This window comes from Pseudochaenichthys georgianus, chromosome 5, assembly GCF_902827115.2.
Source record: "Pseudochaenichthys georgianus chromosome 5, fPseGeo1.2, whole genome shotgun sequence".
Classification (NCBI taxonomy): Eukaryota; Metazoa; Chordata; class Actinopteri; order Perciformes; family Channichthyidae; genus Pseudochaenichthys; species Pseudochaenichthys georgianus.
The window spans coordinates 30631896-30647743 of record NC_047507.1 but is presented as its reverse complement, the minus strand read 5'-3'; the positions used below and the strand labels follow the sequence as shown (position 1 = coordinate 30647743).

The following is a 15848-nucleotide window of genomic DNA, read 5'->3' as shown; positions in this document are numbered from 1 at the left end:
GAGAGCAAAACTCAGTTAAATTATTTGCTAATTTAGCTCATGGGGCGATCCATCTATGTATGGCTGGTGAGCAATATGTGGAACTCAACTCAGGCGTAGAAGAAGTCATTATTCAACCTCCATTAGGATTATAAATAATGTGCATACTCATTTATATCCCAACCATTTATAATGCTTATTTGTTTGCGTATGCTGCTCTGTCAGATGTGTTTACGCAGTAATATCACATACGTTTTCTGCATATCCATTTGTCATGTCAAATATTTATTCGGTTCTTACAATAAGTGATCACCAGATTGAGTCTGCGATTTATAATCAGATTAATTAAAGAATAGGGGGGCATATTCTGCAATTTAATTAGCCTCCATAAACTCTCTTATTTTCATTTGGACGTGGTATTATGCTGGCATCACAAATACTGTGCTGTAGGAGCAACATTTATCAATTGCAGATCTTTTTATAGCTCGGTACAAAGAGGGGAAGCTGACAACAGTGTGCATGCTAATAAGAACAGAGGACTCTGAGGAGCACATCACAGTCATTCTAGCAGCTTTACAGCACGACACGGCAGCCTTTTTGATAAGTGAGCCCATCTCCAGCATAGGGCCTCATCTCCTCGGGCGTGCCAGATACAATACCCAGCAACTGGGTTAATGCAGCCGTGCTCATCGCCCTGAAAGCAGTGGGAAGGTTGAGGAGGAGAAGGAGGCTGGATGAAAGCCCGCTCCTCCCACCTCGTCGCTCGACTTTCGGTGTTTACTAAGCGACACTCATCCCCATTTGTCAAAGATGGCTTCATTAACAGGGGTGGCGCCACGATAGCGGGGTGAGATTGGGTCTGCTGGCTAATCCCCGCCTGTCTCCTGCCGCACGCTGACATTCATCTGCCAGACGCTACGTGTGTGATTAATTACTTACAAACATGTCTCTTGGACTCTGACAAATGTGTGTTGCTGATAGAGAGGTGTGCAAAAGCAGCGTGTCGGCGAGGATTTGTGGCACCATTTGCCTTTATAAATGGAGGGAAGCCTCATAAGCTGATGAGCAGGGGAGCTTGTCCGACGTTACTTGTGATCCTCGTGTCACCGGGGTTGATGAGCCAGGAAGAGCGAGCCTCCGCTGTCAAAGTACGTGAGAGCAATTTCATGGTGGTGGAATCAGCAGCCGGTAATGAAAAGGCTCCTGTTGTCAAGGGCAATATGCATAAACTACAAGGTCATGAGCACACGTTAATCTTACCGAGATCACTAACAGACAGCCACACACACACTCCTAATGCGTGAGTGCTGCACTCCCATCGCACATCCAATTTAAATCTGCAAGTCTGTTTCCCTTCCTTGTTAAAATCCCACCCATTATCACAATGGGGATCCTAAAACAACAGATTTGACATGGATCTCAATTTGGCAGAATTGTGTCTTCCCTGATAGCAGATAAGAGAGAAAAAAACCCTCTATGGGTAGAATTTCATTTTTCTTGGCAGCTGTCCCTCCGGTCTTGCACTTCACTGCACTGGACTATTTAGTTCATGTCTGGCTGAGAGAGTGACCCAGCCTGAACCTTATAGAGACTAAGCGGGGACCAGAGGCCCAGAAAAGACTCGCTCTCATTGCCGGGTCAGATGGCGGATGTGTCTGCTTGGCAGGCAACCCGAGACCCTCCGGACCAACATGGAGCAGCCAGCATGTACCCTACCATAGAGCAGCCAGGACCCTCATAAATAGACTAGCCCTGGGTAGTGTGCTGTGTCCTGACCCCTCAGCTGCCTTGTTGTGAGGATGTGGGGCATTAACATGGTCATGGATGGCAGGATGATTGAGTCGGGAGAGGGTGTTAAACATTAGGTATAAATGCGTTTAATGCCTCCTATGAAATATTTTCTAGGTGGAGAAAAAGCGGTATACATGAACCATTAACGTAATGAGCATCCCGGCAAGTCATTTGGGACTATTAGCGAGAACATTATGATTAGCTGAAGAATCCCATTAGCTTGGTACTTTGAGTACAGCTCACTCACTGTTGATTAAACTAAAAGGTAATTCAACCACTCTCGCGACCTATACAAGAGGATGTTTGACCTTATTTATTTTTCTCTTTTCAAAGAAAGAGCAAGGCTGCGCTTCAACCGCAAACAAAATGGAGTAAATGCCATTCCTCGATCCAATTACTTTCAGCTCCTCTTTGAGTCTACTGTGCTGCTGGGAGATCAGCGCTCTCTGCCACAGAGGCCATGCTTTTGATGACTGGGTTTTAGAGAAAGAGAAGAAGAAGAGGAGGGGGGAAGGTGGCAGTCACTATCAGAGTGTTCAGTGCTTTCTCAGGGATAGTATGCTCAAACTGTCCAACTTTTGAGAAGCTAATCCTCACATCTGAACGCAGCCCAGCTTCCACTGCAGAAGGGGGGTTCTCCTGGAAGCTGAGGGCTAAGCATGCTTCTATGTCCACTCTCACTCTTCTTCAGTTTGCTCTCCATTTCTCCCTCTCTGCCTTGACCGTGGTCAACCTCAATATGGAGGTGTAATCCCTCCTGGCCTTGGCTCACAGATGACGGACAGCTCGCGGGCCTGAAACATGATCTTAGATGATCTATCTCGACACAAGCACGGGATTTGTGTGTGTGTGCGTTTAATGTATTTTCTGCCACTGTGCTACAAGGACAAGAGGTGGGAGGAGGGACTGAAACCTAATCACAGGGATCAGAGCCCGTTGGAAGGATCATCACAGGAAGGCACTTAACCAATCGTAAGAGCACACTCACAAACTTCACTTGCACAGCCTAGAAGTTAAGCTACTCTCAGACTTAAGGAGCTTTCTCACTGAATGAGGATTTTAATTTATCTTTTAAATTCTTCATCCTGCAGGAAGCACGAGATGCAGCTGAATGGGAGCGAGTGAATGGCGCAGAGAAGGTCCATTCACACGACCAGAGGTTGCCTCTAAAGTAAAATCCCTTCCACTTAACAGCAGCCCGGATTTACAGTAAGAAAGAATGAGCTTAAAGAGAGGGAGAGATTACCATGTTATTGCTATAATCATTGCGCAATGTGAGAGAAATCCCCCCTTCCCAATCCCCTCATGACATAAATACACTGCAACAGTCTGACTTTCCAAGACCTTTCAATGCAAGTGCTTATGCTCCATTGTAGTACGAGGTGTTAGAAATGGTAAATACTTTGCTATTCGGCAGTTCGCTAAGCTGAAATGTCCCTCCTTGTGTAAACTTCTTACTGCAAGGAACATGACTGGGCTTGTCTTGCTGTATATCCGTTGCCACTGACATGTTTACTGCAGCCAGGTGCAGGGGCACTCAAAAGAGCTCTAAAGAAATCAAATGCAATAGTTTTCTTTAAATGAGCCAAAGCTTACTGAATGTGTCTGTGAGAGGAGATGAGGAGGAAGGAGGAGGAGGAGGAGGAGGAGGTTGGTTTTATTGGACTGGTTTATAATAAGGTCATGATGAGGTGCTAAAGCTGATCTCATGTTCAGACTCTATTATGTAAATATATACTGTATATTGTCAAGAACAGACAAAGACATGCTGACACAAGAAACATAGAGAAGCAAGTCATATATCAGACACGATTTCCAGGTATTATATTTGTATTTTCTGCCTCTGTTATGACATGTTTCCATGCTTTAATGTGCAAATAGTGCATAATGTTTTCTCATACTGCATGTGCTGCAGCACTTCTTTCCACCCTCTGTCTGAAACCAGAGCTAATTCTTCCGGTTGGTTAGCAGGCCGGCTCTGTTGATATTGGTCAAATGCTTAAAGATGTCCTGCCCCTTGGCCTACCACGTACAATACAATAGAATAGAATAGAATTGGAGGGATGAAACCCTCTTTAATGGTCACACATGCAGAGCACACAGCACACAGTGACATTTGGCCTCTGCTTTTAACCCATCCTAGTACCAGGAGTCTAGTACTAGGAGCAGTGGGCAGCTATTGTACAGCGCCCGGGGAGCAATGTGTTGGAGCGCTAACCAATATAACTGGGAATGTTACATTGTGATGTCATTATGTTATGTAAACTAAAAAGGGAGAGGTTGAGGGAGATAAACTTCCTCTGGATTGTATCCTTTGCAGACCATGTCCATCCACAAACAACTATATAACACACTACTACAGGAAAGGGAAAACAACAAAAAGCATAGTAGGTCCCCTTTGCAAAAAAAGGCTAAAGAAATATGTATATTTGTATAAAATGTAATAAATGTAGCTGGCATTAACGAGAATAGGCAGAGCTTGAAAAGTAATACAACAAGTGGAGTCCGTTTTTCGTTTCAATTACATTAATTCAATTAAGAAACCTTCATATGCATACCATATCTGTCATTACCCTCTGGTTATATCTGGTTCCAAAAGGCCGTCTGACAAAACCTTTTCTCTTCTAAGCTTTATTTTAATCCTGACAAAAAAAGTTACACCCTTGTCCTGATTTCTACAGTTTTCCCATTTCTATTTAAATACAAAGTCTGCATACTACAGTGGCCCCATTTTATTCAAAGTGTTGAGTTACAGAACACAGTTCACCTGAAGGGCTGTGAATATCGCCGCTAATCTGACTGTCACTTCTAACAAGTCTTTAATCATGTTTCACTGATCAATACATTTCGTCCCGCTTGTCACATATCACTAAGGCAGCCTGTAAGTCATAATGACCGTGAATATCGAGCGTACACTCACTCCATTATAGGGATCTGTCACCGTGAATCGTGTTCACGGGTGCATGTGTTGCCGAACAAGATGTGGGCCGAACAACTGAGAAGGTCCTCGCTGCGGAACGCGGAATGGGGCGGGGTCGGATAAAAGGCGGGGTTGGATGTCCGACCCCGCCCAGAGAAGAGTTCCGACATCTCCGTTCCCTCCAATGGACCAGTTGTTTACAGCAATGGCAGATCACGGAGCACTTCCGGGAAACTATTGAGAGGATCTGCGGCTAGCAGCGCAGTAGAGTTGTAGCATAATAGACCGTTCGTGATGGACTTTTAAAGGTAAGAAGACGTTTAAAGATGTATATTGCGGATAATATCAGAACATCTGAATCAAATTAACTACACATGTGTATTAAAGGATGTTAGTGGATTATCCCTTCAATCAGTAGCCTATATTTGACGTTTAGGCTACAGATAACAGATTAGGCTAGAATGCCGGATAACACGTTAACCACGAAATCCGTTCTCTTAATGTTATTTCCTCCAACGTTGTGGGATTAGAGAAAAGGGGCTTCTTAACGTGCTTTTATCCGGGGTGGAGGGAGTTACATATTAGTTAAATCATTGGGGCGTGTGATTGTAGTGGGTGGAGGTGGTGAAATGAGGATATCCATTTTGGAGTTCAAGCTAGTATAATATAGTTAACGTTACACAATAATAAGGATTTTTGTGATACATCGATATGGATTTAGAGTGGATATTTGAGACTTCCAAACAGTAAACAAAAACGTAATTTATGGGTGAGTGTTTTTAGCAGAGTCATATTACGTCTTTGTGATTCTGTTGATTATTACCTGTCTGTATTAAGTTGCAGCTCAGCTGATGTTGGATTGATGGCAAAGGGAGAGGGACTTGAAGTGAGAGTGAAAACACAAGGTACGTTTAAAATAGGTCGGCAATTTCCCATCCTCTGGTTGCTAGATGTATCTAACCCTTTCTCCTGTCTCCCTCTCTCAGCACAATAACCCCAGGGGGATTCAATGGAGCCTGAAGACCTGCAATGAGACCCTCACCCTGCACCTGAGTCTCAACTCCCAGAGCTTTGCAAGCCTCTCCCTGTTCCTTATTTTTATTAAACAGACGTTAAGCTTCCCAATGGTGTGGTCTTCGTTTTGTGAAAAATATGATTACCTCACATATGTTGTTGCTGTTGTTGTCCTTTGTGACAGTTACATTGCTCCTGCTGACTTGAGCCAGCCATTCTTTCCTCCTCTCTGTGTCAGCGGGGAAACCTTACATTCATACTCCTTTCTCTGAGCGCTTGAAGCATCCCCAGGCAGCACAGCATTTATGTTCAGGTTCAAATTTGAGTCGGATTATTTAATGTTTTTTGAGCAGTGCATTGATAAAGAAAACCTTAAGGTTCATGCCTGTTTTGAAGAGCGCGGTTGAATGTTTGCATCAGCAAAACCTTTCACTGTTGTATAGATTTTTTTTTTGTATACTTGGTTTGGTTTTTATATTTACTGTATTTGCTTTTTCGGTTCTGTTATCTTAATGATTGTTCTGTTATGATAAATGTTGTAAATAATAAATGCTTTTTCTATCATTCTATGAAATGCAATGTATCATTTGAAATATATGGACTAGATATGAGTATGCACAGAACTGACTAAATGAATAATCATTTAAAACAAATATTAAATAATGAACTTAAATACACTAATATAGAATATATGACTTTTTATACCACATATTTAAATACATTCATGCATTTAATTAGTAGGAAGTTCTTATATTTAGTTTTTAAATTATATTTAGTCGAGTGCAGATTAATTATATTTAGTCAGTGCAGATTTGTATTTGTACTTATTGTAGTTGTCCAGCAGATGATGCTATTTGTGTCATTAGGATATCCATACACCCCGCCCATCGGACGTCCAGCCCCGCCCACATCCGACCCCGCCCCATTCCGCGTTCCGCAGCCAGGGCCTATACTAGGAACAACTGGCGATATTCTATAACGGTATAGAGGCAGATGTATCAGGGGCGTGGCCTTTGTCGAATAACCAGGAAATACACATTTCGATCGCTTCTTCCGTCGTTTACATAAATCTTTTGGTATATTTGGCTCCATAGGAACACTTTGACGCACTTTCAGTACCAGTGTGTGAGGTTGGGGTTGCGATGCCGATATGCGCACGCGTACAGCGAGGACTACAAAAAGACACACGAGGTGACTGGGGATGTGTGTTCAAAACATTGCAAGCTTGAATACATAATTTAAACCATTTATTGTTGCCTTATTACTGAATATCATTCTTAATGTGATACCAAGTCCATCTGATACCTGTGTACACCTCCAGACAGCCTCCAAGTGAAACACACGTTGTTTACTCACTGTTTGAAAGCAGCGTGGAGAAGTCTTCAGCTGTGGAGCTGTGATCCGCCCATAAACTGTGATACGACTTCTGTGGCTTGTTCTTGTTGTCAGTCTTATATTTGTATCATGTATCGTTATTAATATGATGTCGAGTTGATTTGAGACCCGTTTATACTTTCATACCATCTGTTAGTGAAACATACAGTCTGTCTGAGTTGTTTACACGTAGCGTGGAGAGCTGTGGTAAACAGTGATCCGCTCAGATTAAACTGTGATACGACTGCTGTGGCTATCAACCAACAATCATTTTTAATATTAAAGACTACACACATGTATCCCTTATCAAAACGGTATTCTGCACTTTGCCGCACTTATCCAGATCAAATTTGACTGTTTACTCGTTTTGCAAAGGTAGACGCAGAAATGTCATTGCTACATTTGCAGGTATATTTAGAATTTAAAATGCTGCTTGATCGTTAATTTTGGGCAAACAATATTATGAATCCTCTATTCAAAAATATTATTCAGTGTCCATCGACATGAAAATAACAAAAAAGTTCATGCTGGACTCAAACCCGAGTCCCAAAAGCAAAAATCCCTCGTGCCATGCGCGTTATGAGTGAGCCACGGATCAATACGATGAATTTTATCATCACAGGTTATTTTCTCACATTAACATTGTTAAAAGAGTCAGAGCAATTCAACCCGACCATCTTTTATAATGTGAGCGAATGTATACACTTTAAGCCATATCATATAAATATTATAGGCATTTGCTTTGAAATAGTATAGGCTACTGACTGAGCATCATTAAGACCCACCGAGATCAGATATCCTAGTTTATCAGCCTGCGAGCCTACATTACGTTGTGATAAGTGGTCATTTTACGTATTATGTATTCTAGTGCACACATTAAGTTCACATATGCAAATCAGGCCATGTGTTTCGTTATGTAGTAGCTATAATCATCACCTGTCATGGAAATACAACAATAACAAGGAATTCATATTAATATTACCAAGTTACACAGAAATAGATAAAACACATGAGAACAAAGACCACATAGATAAATGCATAAACGTTAAATTAGAAATGAAAACATGTTAACAACAGTGTGAAAAAGTACGTGTTTCTAGTTCTCAACGTAGCCTATGTGAGTACCCTCGTCATTGGGTGTCGCTGTATCGAAATTTAACCAAGTAAACAGTCACATCTTATCTGGATAAGTGCGGGAAAGTGGAGAATACCGTTTTGATAAGGGATAGGCTACATGTGTGTAGTCTTTAATATTAAACATGATCGCTGGTTGATAGCCACAGAAGTCGCATCACAGTTTAATCTGAGCGGATCACTGTTTACCACAGCTCTCCACGCTACGTGTAAACAACTCAGACATACTGTATGTTTCACTAACAGATGGTATGAAAGTATAAACGGGTCTCAAATCAACTCGACATCATATTAATAATGATACATGATACACATATAAGACTGACAACAAGAACAAGCCACAGAAGTCGTATCACAGTTTATCCTGGGCGGATCACAGCTCCACAGCTGAAGACTTCTCCACGCTGCTTTCAAACTGTGAGTAAACAACGTGTGCTTCACTTGGAGGCTGTCTGAAGGTGTACACAGGTCTCAGATGGACTTGGTATCACATTAAGAATGATATTCAGTAATAAGTCTGGCAAAAATAAATGGTTTACATTATTTATTCAAGCTTGCAATGTTTTGAACACACATCCCCAGTCACCTCGTGTGTCTTTTTGTCGTCCTCGCTGTACGCGTCCGCATATCGGCATCGCTACCACAACCTCACACACTGGTACTGAAAGTGCATCAAAGTGTTCCTATGGAGCCAAATATACCAACAGATTTATGTAAATGACGGAAGAAGCGATCGAAATGTGTATTTCCTGGTTATTCGACAAAGGCCACGCCCCTGATACATCTGCCTATACCGTTCTCATTCATAACACTCCGTTCGATGTCTCACTATGGGATGCGCCTCATCGCGGAGCAAACAGAAGCATCAATCTCATTACGCCAATCCTGATTGGCTGGTGATCTTGACGTCAACGTCAGGGGAAATCACCCCCTATAAGTAGCCTGCTCCACGACGCATGCGTCATTCAAACACCTCTTCTCGCTTCAGAGCACATCTCTAATGGTAGCCGGGCTAGCTTAACAGTCCACAGACTGAACCAAAAGCTAATTTTCGGTCGACGGGCGTTAGCCGGCTACCCTATTCTGCCTCGCAGAAGAGTATGGTACTAACACACCAGTTAGTATTATAATCAACCTCGCCATTCTTCCTCAGGAATTAAGGTACGGTTTTGATTGTTCAAGCTAGCAACACACCTGCTGCTAGCTTGTTTTTTCCCTCACTGCAGACACCACGGTAGCGAGGACGGATTTTTTACTTTTTTCTTCCACGAAGGAGAAAAAGGATTAAAAGGATATTACCACACCAGGTAATATTCTTTGAGAAAAAAGACCCACACCGTCCTTTTTCTACGGATTAAAGACAGTTTGGGAACTATTTTTTCTCTCGACGTACCTGTTACGAGCGGGTCCTCTTCACGCCACGCAGCGTATAAGATGGACGCCTCTCTCCCTCACACCAGAGGAGTCAGGAACTCGGAGGCTCGGCTCTGCGGCTGCGGGTTGAAAGTGCCAGGCACAGACTTACACCAGATCTGTTCGTCCTGCCTCGGGCTGGAACACGCCCAGGAGGCCATTGACAACCCCGGCTCGTGCGGGCATTGTGCCCGCTTCACCATGAAGAGCCTCCACCGAAGGTTAGCACAACAAGCTAGCCTGTCGGGACAGGACCCCCTCATGTCCTCTGGTTTGCCGGCTGGCAATCAAGACACGGGGCGTCCGCCGCAGAGATGGAGCCCCTCACTGGGTCGGTCTGGGGCTCATCGACAGCCAACCCAGAATTTTGGCCAGCAGTCGAGGAAGAAGAAGCGAGCGGCCTGACAGCCCCTCCTTCTCCCCTCTGTGACAGAGCTGGAAGTTCTTTCCCCGGCTCTAAACGTGTCCCCGCTGCCTCGAGAGATGCCTCAACATCATCCTCAAGTCCGCATAAAACACATGTCACATCTTTGTTGTTTAAATAAACCATTTTCCGCTGACGCATCCAGGCTTCGGCCAAGGGCGCAGCTCAAAAAAATTAAAAGAAAAAACAATAAACAGTCCGTTAACTATAAATCCTGGTGACCAATCACAGGTTGGCAGGGGCATGACGTGATGTCATGTCTGATTGGTCAATCCCTCCATTTTTTTTCATCAAGGGAAGCCAATTTCGGCTGGCCTCCTCTCGCAACAGAGAGTGCAATCTACTGTTTCACCATAACATCTAGAGGGGCGCTGTTTCACTCTTTGTAAAATATTCAATGAGAATGGGGGAGAGACGGGCCAGCAGCAACACACAACAAAGAATTTCAGAAACTAAACAAAGTGTTTTTATTTATTTATTAAAATTATAACTACAATCCGAAAAAACAGGGGAAGCCTGGCTTCCCTTGGCCTCCAGGAGAAAACGCCACTGCACTTGAGACACATACACATCTTGTTGCTATGATGGAAGACAGGAATAATTTGTTTCAAAAGACTTGGAGCTGGATGACATTTTTCTCAGCTCACTTTCAAGGGTGTTGCACAACAAAAGCAAACATACAAAACCATTGTCCTTTCAGGTTATTGCATGAGGTGACGTCATCAGCTCGAAGCACTTGGGTCTATTACCTAAAACACGTTAGTTTGATGTATTTCTCTTTTTTCCAGGCACCACGCGGCTTCCTCGCGATGGAGAGGTGCCAGGAGTGGACTACAACTTTATCAGCTGCGGAGACTTGCAGAGAGGTTCTCTCTCTCCTAGAAAGAAGGGTTTTATCTATAATGCCCACCGAGCAGAGTCAGATTACGGGGAAAAATGTCCTCGTAAAGCACCCACTCAACATGGGCCTCATAATAAAACTAAACCCCGCGCGCCACGGCGTGCGGAGAGTTTTGGTTATTATGTAATGCGTAGTGGCACTACACCCGACTTTTCTAGTGCGGGACGCGCCTACGGGTGCTGTCCTTTCACGGAAGGTGGTCACCACGGACGCATGTCAGACAGGCTGATGGGGTATTTACGAAGGTCGCCCGGTGAGAGGTCTCTAGAGCAGAGACCTCTAGCGGGCACACGTAAACTACCCGGAGCTTTTAGCGGTGTTCCCCACCCAAAAACGCTTCCTGCCTTCTCTCAGAGGACACCATGTCCTCGTGAGGACAGACAACACGATATCGTGTATGAACCGCCAGGGGAGGTTGCGTTGTCTCCAGTCACACACACTGGCACACAAACTTATCCCTTGGAGTGGCAGACATCTCCTCTCTCTGAGAGCGACACAGGTACCGGGAGTTATGCACCTCGGGACAGAATTACTGTCCAGAGGTGCACCACTCTATGCAGACTGGACTCCTCATCCAAGGATCGGGAGTCTGCTGTGGGTGCGTTACGGCGGAGCCGCATTAAGTCTGTTCGCAAAAGGAGAAAATGCTCAATGACAGCTGTTCTCTTTAATGCATGATTTAAACGCACTGTTAGGCGGGGACGCACTCGTACACGATCGACCTCCGGGTCCTCTGTGCATGTTCCCACCCCTGGCTCTGTTACCCCCAACTCTGGCCAGAGTGAAGGAGCAACTTACTCTGATGTTTCCGCCCTAGCCCGCAATGTATGGGCTGGCGGAGATATATCAGCTGTTGTGCGGGCAGCCATGGCAGCCCCCACCACGCAGGGACAGATTGTCTCAGGCGGGGGGGGTGATCCTTTACCCACGCCCAGAGCGCGGGGCACTATGGGCCTGACCCGTGAGTGGTACAATCTGAATACAGTGGGACTCCCTCAGAAGGTGATAAACACTATTCAGAGTGCGAGAGCTTCCTCCACCAGGTCTCTTTACGACTGTAAGTGGAGGGTGTTTGAGGAGTGGTGCCTTCAAGAAGGACACATCTCTTTTCAATGTCCTGTCGGGGTGATTTTATCATTTCTACAGGACTTGATCGAAAAACACAGAGCTTTCTCCACGATCAAGGTGTACCTGGCTGCTATTGCTGCATGCCATGTGGGCTTTGAGGGTAAGACGGCTAGCCAACATCCTTTGGTTTGCCGTTTTATGAAGGGAACTCGCAGGCTCCTCCCTGTCTCCAGGTCGCTGGTGCCCTTATGGGACCTGGCAGTGGTTTTAAATGGGCTCAAAATGACCCCATTTGAACCCCTGGAAGGAGCTGACATGAAACATCTGTCACTCAAGACAGTGCTGTTACTGGCCCTGGCATCCGCCAAGCGGGTCAGCGATATCCATGCACTGTCTGTACATCCCTCATGCACTCAGTTCGCCCCAGGGCAAACGAGAGTGTTGTTGAAGCCCAACCCTGCCTTTACACCAAAGGTGGTTGGTTCGTGTACCCCAATTGACATTGAGGCATTTCCTCCGCAGCTGGTTTCCTCCGGGGAGCAGCAGCAGGATCTGCTGTGTCCAGTCCGGGCTTTACACACATATATGGACAGATCAAAAGAGCTTCGTCTTAATGACCAACTCTTCGTGTCCTGGGCTAAACCTCACAAGGGTAAGCCTGTTACTAAGCAACGGCTCTCCCACTGGATTGTGGAGGCGATTGCTTTGGCCTATACGAGTCAGAATCTGCAAGCACCTTCGGGTCTGCGGGCTCACTCGACTTGGGGCCTGGCTCACTTTTGTCCGCTTTTACAGGCTAGACGTCTCCGCTCCAAGCGTGGCCCGAGCAGTGCTGGGCACCTTGTTGAGTCGGGACTCCACCTGTTAAATTCTGGTTGATCGGTGATCTTCGAGATAAGCTCGTCTGGCAATACGGGAGCTACAATATCCCATAGTGAGACATCGAACGGAGTGTTATGAATGAGAACTATAGGTTACTTACGTAACCCCAGCCCTCAGAATAACATGAAGTGAGATGTCTCACCAGACAGCCCTCCTTGCTATGGTAAAGCGAGAAGAGGTGCTTATTTTGAATGACGCATGCGTCGTGGCGCAGGCTACTTATAGGGGGTGATTTCCCCTGACGTTGACGTCAAGATCACCAGCCAATCAGGATTGGCGTAATGAGATTGATGCTTCGGTTTGCTCCGCGATGAGGCGCATCGCATAGTGAGACATCTCACTTCATGTTACTCTGAGTACTGGGGTTACGTAAGTAACCTATAGTTATAGAATATCACCAGTTGTTCGGCCCACATCTTGTTCGGTAACACCTGCAGGTTTCTCATATTCTCATGACACTGTGGCGATACCTACCATCATAGGTCCCACTCTCCAGTAGAAGTCCACTTTCCTCCAGGATCCTGAAGTCTCCGCAGCTGATAAAGTTGTAGTCCACTCCTGGCACCTCTCCATCTCGAGGAAGCCGCGTGGTGCCTGGAAAAAAGAGAAATACATCAAACTAACGTGTTTTAGGTAATAGACCCAAGTGCTTCGAGCTGATGACGTCACCTCATGCAATAACCTGAAAGGACAATGGTTTTGTATTTTTGCTTTTGTTGTGCAACACCCTTGAAAGTGAGCTGAGAAAAATGTCATCCAGCTCCAAGTCTTTTGAAACAAATTATTCCTGTCTTCCATCATAGCAACAAGATGTGTATGTGTCTCAAGTGCAGTGGCGTTTTCTCCTGGAGGCCAAGGGAAGCCAGGCTTCCCCTGTTTTTTCGGATTGTAGTTATAATTTTAATAAATAAATAAAAACACTTTGTTTAGTTTCTGAAATTCTTTGTTGTGTGTTGTTGCTGGCCCGTCTCTCCCCCATTCTCATTCAATATTTTACAAAGAGTGAAACAGCGCCCCTCTAGATGTTATGGTGAAACAGTAGATTGCACTCTCTATTGCGAGAGGAGGCCAGCCGAAATTGGCTTCCCTTGATGAAAAAAAATGGAGAGATTGACCAATCAGACATGACATCACGTCATGCCCCTGCCAACCTGTGATTGGTCAGGGCCATGCCAAGGGAAGCCAGAGGCGGCTGGCTTCCCTTGCCTCACAATCCAATCAAATCGCATCAACTTAGTGTTGCAGTGACGCGTCCTAAAACCCGGAAGTAAGCTGCGCTCGGTTTCCCTCGACAAAAAAGCAATGGGATTTCTCCATAGGATTTTGGAAAATAGCTCGAAATAAGGTCAGTGGAAAACGAACCTGTTAGATAAATGCACGTTTTGTTCAGCCGGATAATATCCACATGTCTACCCTACTTTTATAATTTTCTAATCATAAATCTAATCGATAGAAGATATATAGCGTCACTGCACCACTCTCACCGCCGTTAGAAAGTAGCAAGCAACTGAAGCAAGTGCAATTATGGAGGGTGGAGATTTGGAGTGTTTAATCAAAAATAATTGTACTAAACTTCCGCTACAGCAGCAACTAAAATACAATCTGATGACAGGCCAATGCCCAAACTGGAGCTGTGTACAGCGAGGAAAAAATGAGCGAGTCGGACGTAAAACGTTAAAGGTCTCCTGATTTAGTTTGTGAATGAATGCTTATTAGACTTTCGGCTGGAGATTGCGTGCGGAACTGTCGGTTAGATAACAGGTGTGTGTAAGTCCTGCATCTGTATGATACAAATGATACCGGGTAACTCATCTGGTTACGTTATTACATTGACCACCACACCCCCGACCCAAAAGAAAGGAGGTATTATTGGCTTCCCCTAATTTTTTTCCAACGGTATGCTATTGCTCAAGTGTTGGTTAAACTCTAACATAAAAAGTTTTACTTACTACACAGAAAATCTTCCACTGACAGCATCTCACGATTCATGAGATACAAAGGATACAGACTTTAGCATTTCCTTGTGTGATTTGTACAAGGCTGCAGCACATTTAAAAAAAGAAAAACCCGAAAATACCTTGGGGTCTTCCTGTGAAAGATGGATAATTGATGAGGGCCTGTGGTATTCACTTAATCCTCTATGAGTAGTAGAGAAGTTATCATTAGGAGGTTACTGATGGGCATTAGCTACAGCAGAAATGAAGAAGGATGTATATCCATTATGTTTGGCTTCAACTTTAGCAGAAAAGGTTTTTATTTATTCAACACAAATCTGCTTCAAGCTTCAACTGACAGCATTTCCCGACTCATGAGGTACAGAGGATGTCAACTTTAGTAGTTGTTTAGGTACCCATATATGTACAAGGCTGAAGCACATTTGTATTTTTTTTAGCAAAAAACACAAGAAGACCTCGGTGCCATCTTGTGAAATATAGATAATTGATGAGGGCCGTGGGTTTCCATTTAAAGGGGCCCTATTATTATTATTTTGGGGGTTTTCCATTTCCTGTAGTGTGTTGTATAGGTTTTGGTGCATGTCTGGCTAAAATCCCAAAGTTTATCTCGAGAGGGAGTTTCTCCAACACACTCCCCCCCCTACCGGCAACTCCTTTGTTTACTTCCTTAACATAGTGACATCACTATGTAACACTCATGCTTCTTTTGAACTCCAACACACATTGTACGTAATAGGATAAGGGGCGGGACATCTCTAAACAATCAGAGCAGACTGGGCTCTGGTTTCAGACAGAGGGTGAAAAGAGGTGCTGCAGCACAGGCAGTATGAGAAAAATAAAGAGCTTTTTGAACATTAAAGTGTACACATGTCAAAGATCAGGCACAAAATACAAATATGAACCTGATAATTTACATAATAGGGCCCCTTTAATCTTCTATGAGTAGTAGAGAAGTTATTATTAGGAGTGTGACGACCCCTCCCCCCTTCTGCC

At 44.4% G+C, this 15848-nt stretch overlaps 1 protein-coding gene and 1 long non-coding RNA gene across 4 annotated transcripts in view; one reads left to right on the top strand and one right to left on the bottom strand.

Annotated features, from left to right (window-relative positions):
* The window catches only part of magi3b (membrane associated guanylate kinase, WW and PDZ domain containing 3b), a 193281-nt gene that overhangs the window by 34336 nt on the left and 143097 nt on the right, over nt 1–15848 (bottom strand). For 2 of the 3 annotated variants that reach the window (XM_034083232.1, XM_034083234.1), the window contains exon 3: nt 13375–13494. The exons of the other annotated variant lie outside the window; for it this stretch is intronic. In XM_034083232.1, the coding sequence (XP_033939123.1) occupies nt 13375–13494 (120 nt within the window). The remainder of the gene's footprint in view (nt 1–13374; nt 13495–15848) is intronic. 3 annotated transcript variants of the gene reach the window in all.
* Nucleotides 4861–5815, top strand: LOC139433825 (uncharacterized). The gene is made up of 3 exons (XR_011643232.1): nt 4861–4998; nt 5528–5595; nt 5677–5815. It is a non-coding gene; the product is annotated as an uncharacterized lncRNA (long non-coding RNA).